Consider the following 21,678-nt stretch of genomic DNA (forward strand, 5'->3'; position numbering starts at 1 on the left):
GAATTGTGGACTCAAGCATCTCCCTATTGGTTATGCCACTTGATTCACTCAGAAGCGCTGGGGGACAGGAGGGCTCTTCCCCGGGTCGGAGGAGTGTTCTCTTATGCACAACGTGCACTTCACGACGCGGTGAGACGTAACCACACCTGTGCATGAACTTCCATCCGGAGCTCTGTCCCGGAAGGAGTCAGGCAATTTACTGAAACCATGCTTCAGTTCTACCACCTGCAACATCACACGCACTGCTGGTCTCCTAATGGCACTTAGAATGCATTCACTGTCTTGGGTCAAGAAGCAGCAGCTCCCAGAGACAGAGTCTGCTCAGGACAAGGAAATTCTAGCTCACAATTCTCAGGCCAGGGCAAGCCTCAGGAGCTGCCCGCTGCTTTCCCCTGCGAAAGTGATGCATCGGGGGCTTTTTGCGTTTATTTAGTGAAAGCCCATTTCTATCATGAGAAAGGAGGAAAAACTGGAAAAGCATTCACTCTTAAAGTTCCCATAAAATAGCTCCTCCAAATTTCCAAGAGAACACTAACTTTCTTTCTGAGGTCGCCTGAGAACAAGTAGACTTTTGGTGACTCTATGAAAAAGCATCCAGGAAGTTTGCACTTAGTAAGTGCCCAAATCATGTCTTAGGGGTAAAGGACCCAGAGCTGAGACCAAAGACCCACTGGCTGGCATGGTCCCAGAGCCGGGATCAAAGACCTACTGGCTGGCATGGTCCCAGCCTCCCAGAAGCAAAGGCAATACCCGGTCTCTACTGGGAGGAGGTAGCCCTCAACAACATCTCCATCAATGAGACTTACATAATTATTTTTCGTAGCTTTCTGGAGGCATACATTTCGTAACCATAAAGTTAACTTGCTTTAGGAGTACAATGCACGATTTTTATTACATTTACAGAATTGTGAAACCATCACCACTATCCAGTCGTAGAACATTTCCATCACCTCAAAATGAGTCCTGATGCCCACTTTCAGTCAGCCATCCTTGTCCACCCCAACCCCAGACAACCACAAAGCTGCCACCTCTACCAATTTGCCTATTCTGGGTATTTCATATAAATACGGAGATTTCTGCATCTGACTTCTTTCATTGACCATCACGTCTTCGGGGTTCGTCCATGTTGTAGCACGTGACATCAGCTCATTCCCTTTTATGGCCGGGTGGCATTCCATTTTATGGATATTCTACATTGTGTTTCTCCGTTCATCAGCTGACGGACAGGTGCATCGCTTCCAGGTTTCAGCTACTGTGAATAACACTGCTGTGAACGCTCACATAAAAGTCTTTGTGTTACTTGTATGTTTTCCTTTCTCTCGGGTGGACTAGTTATGTTTTTAGGCTGCTTACCCAACTAACATTCACTGACACCCTCTTTGCAGCACAAAGGGGCAGTGCTTACGTGCCCGCATCTTACGAGGTTCTGTGCCTCCAGCTCCATCCAAACAGGGCACGACTGAGAGGTGCTCTGGGAACCAGAACCTACTCTCTCGTTTTTGTGTCCCGGACTGCCCAGGGGAGAGTGCCTGATGAGAAACTGCCCATTGACTGGCCACCGATGCATACACCGGTTCGGAGCCAGGCCACCCAACTAAGTAGCTTTTATAAAATTGAGGAGCTCAGAAGGAAGTTTTTGTTTACGGCCATGTGCAAGTGTAATTCATGTCCCAAAAATGCACGTCAGGTTTTGCTTACCTGATACACTCTTTCAATACTTGCGCAGTGAGTTTATGCATGATGGTGTGTGTGTGTGTGTGTGTGTGTGTGTGTGTAAGTAGTGGTTTGGAGAAGAGGGAAGAAGAAGCTGGATGTCCCAAAGCAATGCCCACTTCACATACCCTGACCCGTTATGCCCACCTGTACTTGCCAGACCATGCTTGGACTCCTGGATTTGGGGTCGGAAAATGCTCGCATTATTCATACGTGCTCCTGGCTAGCACTGGTCACAAGGAAAGAATAGAATCCACAGATGATTAAAGTTGGATGCTGACCCTGAGAAAGGAAGAGGTGGGGGGGGGCACAGGCAGGAAAAGGGATAAGTGACAGGTATGCGTCACTTGTATACACGCCTTACTCTCTGTGAGAGGATTTTATAGAACTTTTTTTTTTCTTTAACCTGTCATAATGTTGGCGGTCCGTATGACTATTGTTTTGCAGATCGGACGGCTGAGGATCTGACGGCTGTTCTCCAAGGTCACAGGTTAGTTAGTGGCTGAGATGCCCTTCCAAGCCTCTGACTCCCAAACATCGACAGGAACAGAGAGCACCCTTATTCTCCCCTACGAAAGTGGATTAGGGTCGTGGTGCCCCACACCCCAGTCAGAACTGCAGATCGCTGGAGATGGGCTTCAGGTTTCTGGAAGATAGACCCTTGGAAGAGCCTCACTGGGTATGGGACTCTGGGCCAGGACTTACCATCCTGGAACAGTTTGTCATGAACTTCTGCGTCTTCCCCCCACCAAATTCATACATTGAAGCCTTAACCCCCAGTGTGCCTGTGTTTGGAGACGGTGCCTTTAATCAAGTATTTAAGGTTAAATGAGGTCATAAGGATGGGGCTCTGGTCTGACAGGGTGTGGCCTTATAAGAAGAGATGGCAGAGAGCTCGCTCTCTCTCTCTCTGTCTCCCTGGGTGCACATGGAAGAAAGGCCACGTGAGGACATAGGGAAGGGGCGGCCCTCTACAAGCCTGGAAGAGACCCTCATCAGGAACCAGATTTGCCACCACCTTGATCTTGGACTTCCTGCCTCCAGAACTGAGGAAACCCATGTCTGCCGTCTGAGTCACCCAGTCCACAGTGCTTAGTTAGGGCAGCCTCAGCGGAATAACCTGAGGGAGTCACAGCGCTGTGCGCTGTGCTTATGGGGGTGGGAACACAGACCGTGACCGCCACCGTGCACGACGTGGGGCCAAGCTGCAGAGGACGGGGTACTTATTTGGATAACCTTTCAGGAGAAGTAACTGCACTGATCGCTGGATTAGAGACATGAGATACTATCTCACACGCATGCGCCTCCTGTGAATTGCTCAGGCCTTTGTTGGAAAGTGAGTCCCGGAGGCAGTCTGCAGAGACAGAACACAAGGCAACTGCAAAGTTCTTTTTAAAAATCCAAACAGGCGTCGGGGTGGCTCAGTCGGTTAAGCGTCTGACTTCAGCTCAGGTCATGACCTCGTGGTTTGTGGGTTCGAGCCCCGCATTGGGCTCTCTGCTGTGGGCACAGAGCCTGCTTCAGATCCTCTGTCCCCCCTCTCTCTCTGTCCCTCCCCCACTTGTGCTCTCACTCGTTCTCAAAAATAAGTAAACGTTAAAAAATACAAATAAAAAACCCAAATGATTTCCCCGGTGTGGATAAAGAACTGGGGGCGGGGGGGTGAACCCTGAAGCCCTACCCTGCGGCAGTTAGAGAGCTAGAGTGGGTCACACCCACATCTGGCCAGCGGCCAGACATCCCAGACATCTGCAGTGGCATTTGCACCCCACTTTGCATTTCCTCAGAGGGCCCCCCATGACACTCAAGTGTGGAAACACCGGCTTTAAGACAATCCCGACGGGTACACAGCCTCAGGCGAACGTGACATCTGAGAAAGTGACTGGCTACAGGTAAGCTTTCAAAGCAGCTGTCGGAGCCCCGGGGAAGGAGAAGTCCACGTCTCCCTTGGGAGGGGAGCAAGGCCTGCCTTCCAGCCAGCTCGCGGGCACCCAGTCTTACTCTGCCGCCCTGCCAGTGAGTGGCCCGCACAGTCCCCGGGAATCTCGCCATCTGCACGGCCCCGGGCACACGGCACCTCTGTACCCACAGCAGGGGCTCACCACACGCAGCCGGTGATGTTTGGGGGCCGCCGGTGACCCACACACAAACACAGGCCAACACGCACACACTCCCCGTTGCTGACGTGTTTCTTAGTCAGAGGACCCTTCGACCTGTGCGTGGACAGGAGCTCAGGCTGGCGGAGCTCATGGGGACAGGCCAGGGTTTCCCAAGAGGGTAGGCTGGATGCGGGGATGGCCCCTCCAGGCAGAATCCTTCCACAGGCAGGAAGGGGTGCGCCCTGGGGCCTTGTCCCCCAGTGGGGAGCGGGACAACAGGGCCCTATTTTAGCTGATGGCATGGGATCCTACTTGATTTCCCTTGAAGAACAAAGCACTGTTTTCTGAAACAGACCACCAAGTTCTCAGCAGGGTCACGCACGGGCAGGACTGAACGCGTTCTGACCGGAAGTGGGGTCAGCCTGAACGTGTCTTCCTCTTCCTCCCAAGCTTTGTCTCCCGCCTTCTGTACCAACTGACGGGGACGTGGCTCGGCTAATCCCGAACCATGAGGCTTTTCTACAAAAACACCCAGGCCTGCCTCGAGCAAGGCTTATGACTTCCAGTACCTTCCAGAGATCTTCCTGTACTTTTTTTTTTTTTTTTTGCATCGGCCCATCACCTGGGGGTCGTCTCTGGAGGCCAGCAGTTTCCGGCTGCTGAAGATTCAGGGAGCAAGTTGTACTCACACAGCTGGTCTTACCTCCCCATGTTCAAATACCACAAGAGTACATGCCTCCTTGTGGACACACACACACACACACACACACGCACACACATGGTACACGCACACAACACAGGCTGAATTTCTTATTTCTGCCGGGTTTCATTTCCTCAGAGCCCTGCTCTCTTGAGTGTAGCTACTGAAGGGTTTTAAGCAGATAAACCCATCTCTGCTAATGAGGAAGCTACTTCCTAGACTCATAGAATGTGTCTTGCGAAGACAGTGGGTAGGAGATCTATTCTAATCCCCCATCTTTTCAGAGAAGAGAAGGCCGGGCTCCAAGAGGTGAGGCGACACGTCCAGTATATTAATCAGCAAGCGGGGGAGCAGGAAAGGAAACGTCAGCGTCCCGACCCTCACCCGGTGTTCCTCCCCACACATGCTTTCCCAAGTCACACGATGTCTTAACCAGTGAGTACGGATCACTCGCCAAAAAGGCTTTTAAGAATTACATCTCTTCTTGGCTCTTCCAAGGCAGCTATTCTGAACTCCTTCCCACCTCTGAAGCCTCCAGTCCCCATCCGTGATCTTCGGCAGATGATTCCACGTCCTATGTTGCAAAGAAGATCAAAGTCACCAGCTCAGGTCCTTGACTTCCCTCCCCTGCCGTGTCCACATTTCTGTGTCTTTGCTCATCAGCTCTTCCATTTCTCTTTCTCAGGGCCACTGCCCCCTTCTCTCGTCTTGTGCTTTCCTCCCGTGCCCCTTGCTGCGCCCCCACCCCCCGCCCCGGCCACTGTTGTGTGAACCACATTTCTCCTGTGCTGGAACCAGCCTCCTTCCTCTGGTCTACAGCAATGCTTTGCTTTCAAACTCTCTCCTCCCTCTGAAGGTGGAGAACTGCTCTCGCAGCCAGGGGCGCTTGGGTGGCTCAGTCAGTTAAGCGTCTGACTCTTGATTTTGGCTCCGGTCATGATTTTGCAGTTCGTGGGATCGAGCTCCACGTCGAACTCTGCGCTGACAGCACGGAGCCTGCTTGGGATTCCCTGTCCCCCTCTCTCTCTGCCCCTCCCCCATGCGTGCTCCCTCTCTCTCCCTCTCTCTCTCTCAAAATAATAAGTAAATAATCTTTAAAGAACCGCTCTCACTGCCAAACACATTAACCAAGTATCCCCACACCTGCTGTTCCTCTGCCTCACCCAACACTCACCCCTTGAGATTTGGCCGGCAGACCAGCACCCACCTGAAATCGTTTCTACAGAACCGCCCTCCTTGGCCGTACAGTAAAACCCTGGATCGCAAGTAACTTGTTCTGCGAGCGTTCCGCAAGACGAGCACACATTTCTGAAAAATTCTGACTTGATAAACGAGCGACGTCTTGCAGTCTGAGTAACAGGGGCCGCCGAATGTCACGTGATCACAACTGAGCCAACGGTTCTTGAAATCTGCTTCGAGTGCTTTGAATGGCAAGCAGGTTTCTGGAACGAACTATGCTCGCAAAGCAAGGTTTTACTGTATTTGCAACCACCTCACGCTCGCTCTTTCTTGGTTTTCCTCCTGTGGTTGCTATGACGCCCTATGACGTGGGTCCTCTGGTTTGGCCCACGGGGACTTCTCTCCCGCCCTGTCTCCCAGGTGCACGTGGCTGTCAGGACTCTGCGCGTGCCCACTCCCTCCCCTCGAGCCAGCTCTCACCTCATCAGTCACTCAGCCTTCGCCACCCCTCCCTCCACCTCCTGGCCCACTCCACACCTGCGCATGAAGGCACTGCCAAGGCTTCCGACTCAGCCCATCTAAACCCGACCCCCAACTCTCCTTCATGGATGTGCCTCCCCTCCCACCCTTGCCATTGCCACTACTGTTCATGGCATCTCTGCTCCTGGAGAACCTTCGGGCTTCACCTGTAGAGAAGCCTTTGGCGGCTCCCTTTCCAGCACTCCACCCGAAACCGTGATACGTTTTGACACTGTTGACTCTATCCCCGTCTTCATTCAAAAACATTAATTGTGATGGATGAAATAGACTTCGTGACCCATTTGGAACACCACAGCTATAGAAGACTGTCCAATTTTCTCCGACTTCAATGGTGTGTTTCCCCCCTTCTTTGGCTTCCCCTTCCTCCCTGCTGCAATTTACTCTCCTGAGCCCAGCATTCAGGAGGCCTCTGAACCCTGGCCCCTTCCGTCCCCCACTACTTCTTCAGGTAGCGTGAGCTCTGGCCCCAGGAGAGGGCACACAGGTCACTGCCATGTGCCAGCCTTCCCTAGCTGTGCACCTCTGTCTGTGGGTTTTCTCTTCCAGGAACACTGTGTTCGTACCTCCCGCCCATGACAGCACAGGGCACAGGAACAGCCTCTACCACGCTGTCCTGATCGTGCTCAAGTCCAGTTCCAAAGGATGTACAGTCATCACCTGCATTTTGGAGATGAGAAAGATCCTGAGGCCACCTCCAGGCTCAGCGGGAAAGCGTGTCCTTCGTTTATGTCATTTTGGCAAAGCGGGGGGGGGGGGGGGACTGGTGGCCAGAGAGCTGTTTAGTGGTCACCTGCGTCCCAGCTAGACGGGAGCGCGCCCTCTGCTGAAACGCGTCATTCATGTTATCATCCTTTCATGGAATTAAAAAGAAAATGAGATTCCAACATGGCATCTGTGACATTTCTCCTTTGTTTGGGAGCTCTGTGTAATTTATCCCTGTAGCGTCCTCAAGCAACATCCAGTTCATTCTCTTGCGCGGACTAGGTAACGTGTGTGTTCAATACACAAATGACAAATGACTTTTGTTACTGAACTTTCAGGTCTGGGACCACCCAACCAGGCAAACATTTTTGGGTACAGGAACCCTTTGGCAGTATGTTTCTCAAGACTCCCGTAAGACGGGACCAACAGGGCTGGGGCTCCACCTACGTGATAATGGGGCACCCCAGGATGACAGTCCTACCCCATTAATAGAAACCCAGTAGCCACACCTACACTGGGGGTGGCTGAGACAGGCTGACAGCCCCAGAGCAGAGATACTAAGCATATCAATGACAGTGGGTCTGTGAGTCCCAGGGACGGTCCAGACCTCTACGCCATATTGTAGCGGGAGCTCCAGTGAGCAAACATTTACCCAGCCCTTACAGAGTGCCGTGAGCAGATGCAATTCCCACTGCCAATCAAATGAAATGCAGTTGTACAGAGGTTCTGCAACACCCTGGAGCCAGTGAAGATCCGGACACGCAGCCTGACATGCTTACTTTCAAACTGCATGACCTTGCAGGAGCAGTTTCTCTGAACCTCGGTTTCCTTGTCTGTCAGTTGGGGTAACAATGCTTATCCTTCCTTTGGGAGAAAGAGCAGGAAGGCAGCCATCTCCCCAAAGTGTCTGCAACACGGCTGTCACATTCGCAAAAACAATCATTCTCAGTGTTAAGAGGGACGTCTCGCCCCTCTTTGCTTTCACGTAAGAGAACGGATTCCCACTGAGCTTGAGTCATTTGCCGAAGTTACTCAGGTCAGCACGAGAGGTGGGCACTAAACCCGGCCCACCTAATGCTAAAGCCCTCACTCTTTCCAGAATACTACACACTGCCAGCCTCTTAGGGAAACCTACTGCATTTCTCAACTCCCGATTCCTACTGAATGTAATTCTACTGAGTGTGATTTAGCTGGTTGTGAATGTAGACGGTCCCAGGAAACACTGCTCTACTAGAGATGTACCACTGATCGATGCTCAGTGTCTGCATCCGATGGGAAAGGGAGGAAAAGGATCGGAGACCGAGATATGCTGTCAGACGGGACAGATGCCATCAACCTGGCTGGAAACCACTTTTCGAGCCTCAACCCCTCTCTGGGGCCCAGCTGCTCTCCCTTCTCATGCTTCCTGGCCAAGCCTGTGCACACACCAGTCCTTCTGCCTGAAACAGCTCACCCTCCCTTCTGCGCCTGACAAGTTTTCTCACTTCGGTTGCAACACCTCTACCTCAGAAGGCTTCCTCCTCAGACAGGCCTCCTCTTGTTCAGGAAGGTCTTCTCCTCAAGGAGGTCTCCTCCTCGCGAGGGCCTCCTTAGATTACTCAATTATCAGCGTCCCCGTGACACTTTGTCCTTAGCTCTGTACCAGAACTTTCTCTCTTACGCTAGATAATGTATCTATCTGCATGTCTCTTTGGCACTAGACTGAAAACTTCCCTGAGGAAACGAAGCTAGCGTTGTTGTTTATTTTTGCGTTTCCAGGGCCTCGCTAAGTGGGCAACGGATGGGGGAGTCGGGTGGGATGAGGTCTCTGGCGAGTAAATGAAGTCCGCTTGTCCATTTTTCTGTGTTTCAGTTCAGCCCAGCATTGCATTTTCTATTTTGGTTTTATATGTGCCGCATGCTGGTGCCTTCTTGCCTCCCCATAGAAGACACACTCCACAACCCAATAAATATTCCTTGCTGGCTGCATTCTGTCACTATAGCCCGTCTGCCAGCCACACAGAAACAGCCACAGGATGGGGACCACCCTGCCCTGTGCATCCAAGGCAAAACAAAATGATTCAGCACTTCCAAAGCGAGCACATAAGATGTAAATGGTTTCAAAAAATAGACCAAGAGCCAAACTGAACAAAAACACCAAGCAAAAAAAAAAAAAGAAAAGAAAAAAAAAAAAGGCAGAGAGAAAGTGCTACATGTATTCCCGGGCGTACCAATGGCAGGTTTTATCCGGCCCTGGCCTGCAGACTTCTGCTGACATACACGTAGGTATCCTAGGCAAAAAGGGAACTGGGGGCTTTCTAGCATCACCGGAACTCTGTGGATGCTTCTAGATACCGTCCTCATTCCCTTACTCTTTGAGAGCAAGAAGGTTTGCTGAAGGTACAAGACAGTCTGTGACTGGAGGAGTGCCAGACGTTTATTAAGGAGCTACTGTGTGCCAGGTATGTGCTAGGTATTATCACCCATCCTACCTCACTGCATTCCCAAAAGTCAGCTGAGGTGGGTTTATGACTTCTGTTTTACCAGGGCTCAAAACAAGGAAACTGAGGCTCAGCGCTCACGATTTACGCAAGTCGGGCGGGGGGCAGAGAAGAGCACAGTCTTCACCCCCGATCTCTCCGATTCTCAGTGAAATACACTTTCCGCTACAGACGCGCCAGGGCCAGATGCTGGTTAAAAAACCGAGTCCATGGCTTGCTAAGGTTGTCAGTGTGGACGGGAGGCTCAGAGTTCACCTGACAGTTACACCTAAGGCAACGGAGGAGGGTGTCCCCATTTTTATTCCCTGAAGGTGAACCTGGGGCTGGCATGTCCCTCCCTGCCTCCTGCAGCACCTCTGGGGTCACGGCACCCAGCCTGGGTGACCTCGCCGTCCATATTCAGCCTGACTCCGTGGGCAGCTCAGACCTGTCCTGCACGATGGGCTGGGGATTACCAGGGGCGGGGGCGGGGCGGGGGGTGGGGAGACACTCTGCTGTTGGAAAGCAGCACCAGCCCTGCTGTACTTAAAAGGTGGAGGTGGGTGACTTCCCACAAGGACCTTAGGAGTGGGCAGACGTTTCCAGCTTCCCTATGGGACATACACATCCTCCAATCCTTCCCCTCCCCCATCTTGCGCGCACACCTGGGCAGTGTCCCTGAGAAGGCCTGGAAATGCAGAACCCCTTAGGAAAGTCGGCACATGCACTAAACTTAGGTGTAGATGACAGATATCATGTCTCTCCTAAGATGGGGATGGGGAAGGGGAAGAGACAGCTACACGAAGGGGGAAAAAAAGTCAGCCTCCTTTAGACAGAAAATGATGCAAATGGTAAGGAGTTGCAGGTTCATGAAGAATCGTGTCCTGAAAAGCACAGGTTTGGGATCAGAGGGCCCAGAAGTCCATTCCTGTCTCACCACCCATTAGTTATGGGTCTTGGACAAGTCAATCCGCCTTGCAGGGTCTCACAGTCCTTAGCTGTTCGATGGGGGGTAATGGTACCAGGATGGCTCCTGGTCGACCCCGGTGGACCGGCTGGGCTGCATGTGGAGTACACAACCGCCCCAAGTTTCCATCTCATTCTTACTGGTTCTCACTGGTTCTCACTGGACTCATGAGGGGTACAGGTCCTTGGAGGCCATCATACAGAGGTCTGGGCTCCAGGCTGCAGTCCCAGGGACAAGGTAGAAGCTGGGCTCTCTCCTACACACTGGTTGCACCGGGCTCTGTTAGCTCAGGAGACACGAAGGCCTGGAACCGAGGGGTCTGCCTTCCTGTCCCCACTGGCCGGGGGCTCCCTCCCAGCCCTCGCCTGGCCAACTTGGCCAGCTCTAGGAAGACTCAGTCATTCCACCTCCTGTTAGAGCAGTTCAGGATGGAGCCTGGTCTCTCTCTGCATCCCTCCTCCCTGCCCCCCATCAGAAAGGGAGGTCCCCTTTACTCCAGCAGGATAACAGCTGTGTCTGAGTAAGTGTCTGTGTCTTTCCCCTGAGTTGGGGAAAGGACCTGTTTACAGGCTGCTGGTGGCTTCTCTCTCACCTGCTTGCCTGCCCGTTCCCAGGGAGCTGGGCACTCACACTGCTGGGGGGCTGGCAGGCTTCAGGGGCAGGAAGGCTGATTTGGGCTGCGGCAGATACATATCTCCTTCCCCCACCAGCAGAGCAATACCTCTGGTCTTCCTAGGGGTGGGGGCGGGGGTGACGCTCCAAACCCAGGGTATTCAAGTGTGTGTGTGTGTGTGTGTGTGTGTGTGTGTGTGTGCGCGCGCGCGCGCCTGTGTGTGCAGTGTGGTGGTGGGGGTTGGTGTGAGGGAGAGCACTGGTTAGTTTCTGGGAGACCCCTTCCTCCTGGGCCCCAGCTGGCAGGTGCCTCAGGACAGGACAGGCAGGAGCTCAGGCCACCGCTGCCCGCTGCTGTTGCCAGATGTACTGGGGGCCACGTAGGGAGGAGCCAGCCCTGTGTTCTGGCAGCAGGGGGACAGCCCCGCAGACCCCGCAGCAGCTCAGCCCGGCGGCGTGCCGTGCCCGGGAGCCACCTCTCCAGCTGCCACCCCCGCCCCCCCGCAGGCATCAAGCATCGGGGCGCTGCACTGCGGGCGACGCTTCCTGGGGAGCGCGGCAGCACCCACGGCCAGGCAGCCCCAGCAGGGTGCCCCCCCCCCCCCCCCCGCCAGCCCCGGGGCCATTACCTTCCACTTTGGTGAGGGTAAGGACCGGACTGTTGCAGGCGCTGAGCGGGGCCACCCGGGCCGAGTGCTTCTTCATGATGAGCCGTCCGCCTGCAGGAGCGCCTCCGCCGATCGCCTACATCCTGGGGCCGGCCGGGGCGCGCCTCTCGGGTCCGGTCCCGGTGGCCTCCGCCGCGGAGGAGCGCGAGCGGCTGGCCCCTAAGGCCCTGCCCCCGGGGCTGCCGGCCGGGCTCCTGTCGCCGCGCGGCTCACTGCGGCGGCCGCCCCTCCGAGCACATCTTCCCTGGCCGCGCAGCCACTCCACACACGCGCCCACAGCCTCCTGCCTGGAGGTTGCTGCAAACTCCAACGTCACGTACAAGTGCGCTCCCCACGCCCACCCCACGGGCTCACCTGCTCCGCCCCCCGCCCTGGGACGCCCGGCCCCCCGCAGCAGCAGCCTGGGCCCTCCCTCCCAGCCCTGTCCCGGCTGTGGCCTCCTGCGGGGCTGGCCATCAGCTCCCAGGTCTGCCCTTTGCCACCACCCGCTCGCTCGCGGGAGGGGACACCCGAGAACTTAGCCTCGAGTTTAAAATGCGAGGCGTTTGACTTTGCATTGAGAGCTGACTTCCCTGCACAGAGTCCTGAGCTGTGGTTTACAGGAAGAAGTCAGGAAAGAAGCAAAGCTTCCCCAACGGCTTGTGTGAACTTCTTTGAAAGAGTCTAGGGGCAGGTTATCTTGTCTGGCCTCGGGGGACAATTTTGGTGGGGGGGCAGAAGATGCAAAGTCCACAGAGCAAAGCAGCAACAAGAGGAAGCCTTGAGATTTCTGCTCCCGCCCCACCGGCCGGGTCCAGCGAGTCCCAACTCCCTGGGAAGTGGAGAAACTTCATCTCTGCCCAGCTCCCGGGTTCATGCTGCTGCCGCCGGTCTGGCATTTGCCTCTGCACACACTGGTCTCACTGCTCCCACTCAGACCCAGCTGTAAGCTACTGGCCAATGACGCGTGATAAAAAGCAATGACATCCCTACTGCATCATTGGCTGGGGTGATCCTTGAGTGACCACCGAGTCCCCAGGACGTTTATGCAATGATAATGCATCATTCGAGGTGCCCTGCCATCACCCTGCAGGTAGGATGCACAGGGCTTGCACAGCCCGAGAACTCCACGAGGCCTAATGGGCATCTCACTCACACACGCCCAGGCACCCGTCGGAGTCCCAGCCTCCTCTGCGAAACGGAAGATTCGGTGGTCATTCAAGGTGGGTTTTGTTATTGTTAAGTCCTTCCCCAGAGTTTGAGAGCCTCCCAACTCTGCTTGGTTTCCTGTCTCAAAGCTGATATTCTACTATACGATGTAACTCGTGTCCCCCATAAGGCTAACTCAGTGGAGTGGTAAGAGGCAGAGAGCAACCCTAGCCTGGTTCTGGTGCCATCCACGTGCAAACCCTCGGGTCCCTGGCAGAAGTGGTTCTTACAAGTGGTCTTGTAGGGATCTTGTTATTCCTTGCCCTCTTGAACAGTCCCGATGGACAGAATGGCCCCTGGCTCTGCGAAAGGCCATGGTTTCTCAAGGTTGCTTCATCACTATAGCCAAGGAAAAGGATTATAAGGGTCTCTGCAGAGCCCTCTAGTGGTAGCCTCGACATTATATGCCTCTTCCATGAACTTGTCTCAAGACCCCTAGAGATGACAGTCTAAGTCAATAAGCTATTCGTTCCCTTCTTTGTAAAAATTAAGCATAAATAGGCCCAAAGCAAAAGAATTTCATGTTATATAAAGAGGGCCTTTTAAATACGCAATATAATATTCTTATGTGTTGTTTCACTAAGTTCATCAATCAACATTATATATAGTCACTAAAACAAATATCACATGACTACTTATTTTTTGAGTACTATGTATCAAATACCATGTTAGTTTGCTTTGCAGAAATCATTTCATTATTTACTTACAAGAGCTCTGTGAGATTGCTGTTACCTTGTTTTATAGATGGGGAAACTGAGGCAAAGAGAGATTTTTTTTTTATATAAAATGTCCCAGGTCATAGAGTGTGCAAAGTGGCCAAGCAGGGATTTATATTCCAGTCTGAACAAATTACTATTGTACTCAGAAAAGCCTGCCATGCTATTCACTTGTTAGAGATGTAAAATGTAAAAACTCCACTTAACTACTCTAATTCAGGTAGGAGATACTAATCAGGTAATCTATAATTCATTTCCTTGCACTTGAATATGGTTTCAATAGATTTCATCATGCTTTTGCACCTCCTGGAGTCTGGGTCTCCCCAGAACTTCAATTTTTAGCTTTACTTGCTGCCGAAGCAAATACCCCTGAGACTTAAAATTAGCCCGTCCACCACACTCATTCTACTGGGCAGCTCACAATGAAAGTGCCCAATAAATAGTTGTCTGTTTCTTTATGCATCTTCCTATTTACTGCAATGTCTTATACAAGTTAAACAGATTATCAAGTATTGGTGTTTTTCTGTTTATTTACTTTGGACAGAGCGAGTCTGGGAGAGGCAGAGAGAAAGGGGGAACAGAGGATCCGAAGGGGGGCTCTGTGCTGACAGCAGAGAGCCCAATGCGGGGCTCAAACTCACAAACCGTGAGATCATGACCTGAGCCGAAGTTGGACGCTCTACTGACTGAGACACTCAGGCACTCATTAAGTGTTGTTAAATACTCCTGTCAACTTCACTCATTAAGTAGTTATACCTAAACCTTCTTTTCCCCCCTACAGGATACTCCAGGACCTTCTGATACCTGAGAGGTCATCACCTCCTCATGTCTATCAACTTCTGCTTATCAAAAAGGCGGTACCAAATCTCATCTCAGCTTCCTCCCCTTATTTTTAAGAACCGAATGCTGTTTCTCATTTTCTATACTCTATTAGCTCATACCTTGTGTTCCAATAAAAAAATCTTAACGCCCACCAAATATTTCCTCTACTCCCCTTTTTAAAAAAGGAGTTCCTGTGGCTTGACCATGTGAGAGCTGACACTCCTGAGTGCACACTTTTCTGGGGGGAGTGAGTGTGGTGAGGATGCATATTTACAAACTTATATACATAAAATCATTCTAGAATATTAACTGTGTGCTGGTATATGAGCACACTGGTATTTTGAGAATTCCAACAATTTAAAACCCTATGCTAGGGTGAGGCTACCATGACCTAACTCAGGGATACCTAGAAAATCACACAAGCTCCCCACTTAAAAACCCAATTCTCAAATTACATAAAAAAGGATGCTAATAATTCTTTCAATAAAGACAGACATGATCCCCCAAGTATCAATGGAAACAAATCCTGTATATATAATATCTAGGCAAGAGGTTAGCTCATTTAACCCTGTTCTATGGAGGATGCTTGTGTGAGCTAATAACTGAACGATGTCACTAGGTACCTACCGGTCTTAAATTTAATATTATAGGAATTTATCTGAAAGAGGGACTGGGGGTTGACTTTTTCCAGGTCATATTCATAAATGTCATCTTCTAAAAATGGTCAATGGTTTGCTCACCAAACCCAGCATTTCCCTCAGCTTTACATGACATGCCATCCTCTGTGACAGAAGAATGTTCTTTGTCACTAACCCCACGCTCTGGTTTTCTCTTTTCATTGCTGAGGTTGGGGAGATGGGATATTTAATGGCCATCTGTGGCATTCTGGTACAGCAGGCTCATAAGAGTCAGTGGGCTTTGCGTTCTTAGTACGATGGTCCAAACAATGGAGTAAGTTCACTGAACAGATACAGAGAGTAACAAGTCTATGACGCAGAACTTACATAACGTGGGTATGAGTTTTATACTCCCTGGCCTGCCTTCAACAGCCTCCCAGCCTAACCCCCACTTCCCACTTGCGAACCAGAGTAAGGAAGTGAAAGGAGGAGTCTCAGGTAAGAAAGAAGACAAATCAGCCAGTTTCTTGTACACCCAAGAGGCTATATTTAAATTGCAACACTATGTGGGGTCCTGGCCATGGCCCTTTAGGAAGAGAAGGGCAGGCAACCTTGGGATGAATCATCAAGGAAGTGCATAGCTCTAAGGACCCGGTTGATTCCTCAAGTTCTGGAGGCTTACTACTTTTCTTTCTGGTACTGGACTCCCAGGTCCAGCTCTATATTCAGTCTCCGGCCTCCCTAAATAACTCGTGTTGCCCAAACAGTCTGGTCTGGTCTTCCTGGACTGACTCCTGCATCTGCCGTTCATGGTGGTCACTGGCCATTTCAATCTTCTGTACTGGAATGTATTTTCAGACTCATGACACTATTCCAAACAGGCACGTGATCCCCTTGGTGGGGGTAAGTAATACTTGTGACTCTCTTGAGCCCAAGAGACAATGAAAATGCCCTGAATAATAGCCAGCAACAGCTCAAGTTTGAGCACCAGCTCTGGCAAGAAGAGTGGCCAACCTCGAGGGGCCACTCAGCCTATTCTGGCCTCAGCTTCCTAACTTGGGCACACAATAGTTAGCCCCCATTGGTAGTTTCCAGACTGTTTTTCCTGGTCTCTCCGCAGACTGACTCTACTTGTCTATGTCCATGTTAGATTCAGTTTATAAAACAGTTGTCACTGTAAAAAGAAGGTTTTGAAAACGATGAACTGAACAATTTCCAAGGTGCCATTTGGCTTTAAAATTTGGGGTGTATGAAATTATCTTCCAAGATAAGATAGTTGTCACTTCCTCCAAAGATCTTAAAAGAATATTATCTTTCATGAATACTTCAGTTAGTAGACTCTCCCTTTAAATGGTTTCTCACTTTTTTGACAGAAGGAAATCTACATTTCTTAAAAATTCATAGAATTTTACACTGAAAGGATGAATTTTACTGTTTGTAAACCATATGCCAATTTAAAACTTGGTAAAAATATGCTTGACATGTACAAACACATATATAACTGAGCTGAATATTTAATAAAATACTACCCTTACCATGTATGAACACTTCTCTTCTATTTCTATTCTATTCTATTCTTCTGTTCTGTTCCATATATTTTGTTCTGTTCTTTTATTGCAAAAAAAATGCTGACTGTGGAATGCTTGGGTGGCTCAGTCGGTTAAGCGTCTGACTTCAGCTCAGGTCATGATCTCATGGTTTGTGGGTTCAAGCCCCATGTCAGGCTCTGTGCTGATAGCTCAGAGCCTGGAGCCTGCTTCGGATTCTGTGTCTTCTTCTCTCTCTCTGTCCCTCCCCCACTCACTCACTCTCTCTCTCTCTCAAAAACAAATAAACATTAAAAAAAATTTTTTTAAATGCTGATTGTGATCAAGTAAGTTGACTTTAGTATGATCTGCTCTTGGGTCATAATGCATATGGTTTGAAAAATACTATTAAAATTACATTCTTTTTAAGCAGAGAGCTTTACTTAATCTCTTCAAAATAAATAATAAAAAATATAAAATCCAGCAAAGGTTTTCAATAGTCAGAAAACAGACCGCTTCAATTAATTTGCTCTGAAATATTAACACTGCTTCAGAGGCCTTTGTAGTATTAAACAGTAAGAATAACAAATTATTTTTGTGGTTACCCATGTTTAAAAATAATCACTTCAAGTAGCTCCAAGAACCAGAAATGGAGTTTTACCCAAATAAATCAGTCTGCAGCATTAGAAGCTTTCAAAGTGGAGCACACATTGGTATTTCCAACAGGCGAGAAGGTCTAATGATCGAAAGAAATTAACTCCATGCGTTGGGCCGCTCATTCCCCTGATCTGGCAGGAATAACTGATAACCTTTTTCAATAACTCCAAGTGCAAGTTCAGGGAATCAAGAACCATTAGACAGATCTCTGGGTGGCTTTTCTGATCCTCACATGCCCCTTCTCTGGCACTGTGCATCAACAGCATAAACTCAGCACTCATTAGGGCCCCACTAGGATTTTTCCCCTTTTGCTAGAAAGTAATGTCAAGGTTGTTTTTGCAGACACATCCCCTCGCGGCATCTCCATGATTGCTCCACGGTGACTGGACAACGGCTAGCTTTGTGGCCATTCTGAGCCCAGGGTCAGGATCATGATGAACAAAAAGAGAGGCACAGAGATGGGAATGGGGTGTCTGGTCACTTCCTTTGTGGATCCTGGTCAGGAGCCTGAGTCCAGTGGAAGGCACCATGGGGTGGCCCTCTGCAAGACCAGGCCATGGCATGGTGGCATCATGGGAGCTGAGAAGGGGCAGCTTCCCTGGAAGAGCAGACAGGCCAGAAGGGACACCTGGGGTGGGCTTGGGCGGGCTGGCGGTGGGGGAGGCTCCCTTTCCTGGGACCTTCAGAGATCTACTTTGGTGCCAACACAGACCATGAGTATAGAACAAGTATACAACGTCTGGTCCCCAGAAGATACTCAAGAAGTGATCATTCTCTTCCACTTTGGGAAATGAACATGCCAGCTTCCACACATTCCTTCCGACACTGGAAAGGGGGCACTGCTTAACAGTGGTTTCACCTGGTCATGTCGTTTAATTGCTCCACGCTCAACACATCATCCTTAAGATGGAGATAATAATAGTAGGTATCTTACAGTGCTGCTGTGAAGATTAGAAAAAGGGATACATGTGAAGTTCACGGAAGAGAACCTGGTAAAGAGCAGCACTCAGAACGCATCAGTCATTACCTTCAGTCTCTCCCACTAGGTTCTTTACTGGGGAGGGGCCATCTCTGGTTTGTACCAAGCACCATATATGGCTTACGTTAATAGGTGCTCAAAACAGGAAGGGGAGGGAGGGAGGAAGCAAACAAGAGCATATTCACAGGACCCAGAATTCTGGAGTTTTCTAGAACTGTCGGCTTCAGCCACCTCCCAGACTACCCCTTTGTGCCTGCATGGAAACAGCGGTGCCAAGAAAACCACGCTTGGCCAGCTCCCTCCTGCTCAGGGCTCTCTGCCCCCCACTGGCTTCATCTCAGAGGAAGTGCCTGGAGACCAGGGCACTGGACTCAAGGTGAGGAGAGAGAGATCTGATGCCATTTAGTTCAGAAATAGCTGCTTGCTGTGTTCCGGATGATTCATCGACCACAGCTGGACTCCTGTCTGATTCCCCTGCTCTTCTTCCTCTGTGGAGCAGGAACTAGAATACTGACCTACATCGGATCCTCGTCAAGGCCAGAGGCGCACTCCCTCGGCTGGTGTTCGTTTCCAAGGGTGAATCAAGGGGATTGGCCATCAGACTGACTTGAAAATGAGAAAGATGTATTGGTTCGGGAAGGCGCCTGCTCTACTCTTTAGTTCCTGAGCACAGGACAGGCCAGGATCAGCAGGCAGGGGTCATGTTCACCAAGGACAGAAGAGGCTCCAAGTTGGGCAGATAGAGTTTCAGAAGTCCTGGGATCGGGGCCTCCTCTGGAGTCACTTAGCTCTTTGTACTTCTTTGAAGGCAGTGATAACCTCTGCCTTGCCCTAGAGTTTTCTGTATACCTGCCTCAGCTTCCTGCTGGCTGTAAGCACTGGGAGTGAGGGACCCTGCCCAGGAACAGGGCCTCAGTGAGCACCGGTGAATGAATGAATGAATGAATGAATGAATGAATGAATGAAAGAAAGCAAAATCATTAGGGCAGGAAGAAGCAGGAATTTACCAATGGCTTAGACAGACAAAGAGCTGAATCCAGAGAAGCAGATTCAGCAGGTCTGCGGGGGCAGGTACCGGCAGGATCAGCTTCCTGAACTAGCCCTAGAAACAGCCCCTTCACGGATCAGCGAAGTCCTGCCCATTTGCCAAAGGAGCTCCAGGCAGGACCAACCCCCTTTGTGTGGGCAACCTCTGGGTACCCCATTCTTCAAACAGACCCTGATTCCCAAGGCTTCCTTCCTCTCTTGAGAGCCTGGCTATCGTCCTTCATTCCCCAGTTAGGATGGGTCTGGGAAACAGCTGGGCCCTCCTGATGCCTGGCCTAGCTCTGCCCCTCCGTATAATCTCAAATCACCAGAAGCTTCCAAGGTACAGGGGTTTTATAGAGTGTCATCTGGATGCCTGAAAATTACTGAACACACGGTCTACTTCCCGTATTTTCCCAGTCCCAGGGGCTTCTCTATGCCTCCCCATCCACATGGCACCCTCGCCTTCTCCTTCCTCTACCCAGCATGCCTCATACACAGTAGGATCCAGGCCCACTGTCCTCCTGGCCGAGCAGAACCTCCTGGGAAGTGTCTTCTGCTGACCTGACCAGAAAGGGGTATGCCAGTAACAAAAAGCCTTCTCCCCTGCTAGACTTGTTTCCCTGAAGTCTTGGTTCAGGCTCATCTTGCCCCTAAGGGGGCGTCTGCACATTGGTGTACTTTGCTCCCCTACCCCAAAGAACAGACCAACCAACAACCTGCTTACAGCAATGGGTTTGGCTCCTGGCCAAACGGCTGGCATTAGAAGCCCCCAGGTGCTGCCCCTGGCTTCTGCCACCTCAGGCTGGATTCAGAGAAAGATGGCACCCTGGTGGAGGCCAGCAAGGCGAGGATCTTGGAGGGGGTGGGGTCAGAGTGTGACTACAGCAGGCCTGGTGCCAGCTGTCCCCTAGACTTACTCTCAGCGATCACTTCACTGGAAACCTTCAATTAAGCACTTGTTCCCTGTTCCCAGGGGTGTGCTTCCTGCTCAGTGACAATGAAGCTGAGCTCTGACCGATGACGTTCCATGCGTGACACAAAGAGACCCCAGATCGCGGCTGACCAAATCTGCTGTAACTCTCTGTGAACTCACTGGGTGAGAGGAAAGAAACATTCTGGCACGTCAGGGGCTACCAAATGACTCCCCTGGCCAAAAACTATAAAATTCCCCCAAGAAATCACCGAGTCTTCCCCACAGTAAGCCTTGAGGATGGTCCTTTTCTCCTCCCTTGTTTTGCACAAGATCTTAGTTGCCCTACGCTGGGCATGTGTGGGCACAGGGGTGGGGGGGCGGTATATGCATCTAAACCTGCAACGAATTGTATCCTTCAGCAGAAGTAGGGGCAGACCACAGGGAGAGATGTTCTACCATTTCATCAGATTATGAGAGATACCCCTCACTTTTTTCCCCCCAAAGCAAACAAAAATCCAGCAAAGGCTGTTTTTTTGCTTTAGGGCTGAAAGAGAAGGTCCCACAGATTTTGGACAAAAGCAAGAAGGAGCCAGAAGTCTGGAGATACACCCTGTTCCTGACCGAGGCACTGAGTCCCGCCTTTTCCCCAAATGACCAGCTAGTGTCAGCAAGGGGACAAGTCTCAAGAATTATCTAGAACTCTTGGTTGGTCTTGGAGGATTAAACGTATGCATGATTTGCTCCCCAAAGTTACCTCCCTGGTGTCAGAATATTTCTGTCTCGTGGATTCCATAACTACCTCCCAACCCTAGCTCCTTGGCCCTTTGACAAAGATGGGCTTGTTGGTGCCCCAGGGGAGTGTCTGAGGCTGTGTGACACCGAGCGACCAGCCTAGGGCACTTGTTGGTGAGACAACCAGGCTTGTCTGGGTTTTCCCTAGCACATCAACACCACAATCATTTTCCAGCTTGATGGGAACCTTTTGAAATTATCTAGTCAAAATCTGTTCTTGGAATTTTTTCGTGAACCCTCATTTTGATTTTAAGATGATGATCTCTAGAAATTTCACATAAATGCCCATTCTGAAAGCTGGCGACGTGTATCAAAATTCCTAAAAAATACAAATGTTTACGGCCTCTTACCCAGTATTTTCATTTTAAGGAATTTACCCAAGAAATAATCTGATGTGAACATAGACATATGGACAAAGATGGCCATCAAGTGTTTTTTTTTTTTTAAGTTTATTTGTTTGAGAGAGACAGAGACAGCATGAATGGGGGAGGGGTAGAGAGAGAAGGAGCGAGAGAATCCCAAACAGGCTCTGTGCTGTCAGTGCAGAGCCCGATGTGGCGCTTGAACCCACGAAGCGTTGAGATCGTGACCTGAGCCGAAACCAAGAGTTGGACGCTCAACCAACTGAGTCACCAGGCGACGCTCCATCTAAGTTTTAATATGAGTAAGTAAAAAAATAGAAACAACCTAAAGGTTCATTAACAGGGAAATGGGAAATAAAGTTTGATGTATTTAGACAAAAGGGTATATCGCAGCTGATAAAACAAGTCATTCAATAATACAGGGGAAATGCTAAGGAG

General features: G+C 50.6%; 1 protein-coding gene across 3 annotated transcripts in view; it reads right to left on the minus strand.

Annotated features, from left to right (window-relative positions):
• Positions 1-21,678, minus strand: part of SLC35F3 (solute carrier family 35 member F3) — a 406,817-nt gene that overhangs the window by 109,109 nt on the left and 276,030 nt on the right. The window contains exon 1 of one of the 3 annotated variants that reach the window (XM_025915052.2): positions 11,601-11,969. The exons of the other annotated variants lie outside the window; for them this stretch is intronic. Coding sequence (XP_025770837.1) covers positions 11,601-11,676 — 76 coding nt within the window. The 5' untranslated portion in view covers positions 11,677-11,969. Of the gene's footprint in view, positions 1-11,600; positions 11,970-21,678 lie in introns of those variants that run through there. 3 annotated transcript variants of the gene reach the window in all.

This window comes from Puma concolor, chromosome D2 (assembly GCF_028749965.1).
Source record: "Puma concolor isolate L17-30 chromosome D2, mPumCon1.1.hap2, whole genome shotgun sequence".
NCBI classification, from domain to species: Eukaryota; Metazoa; Chordata; class Mammalia; order Carnivora; family Felidae; genus Puma; species Puma concolor.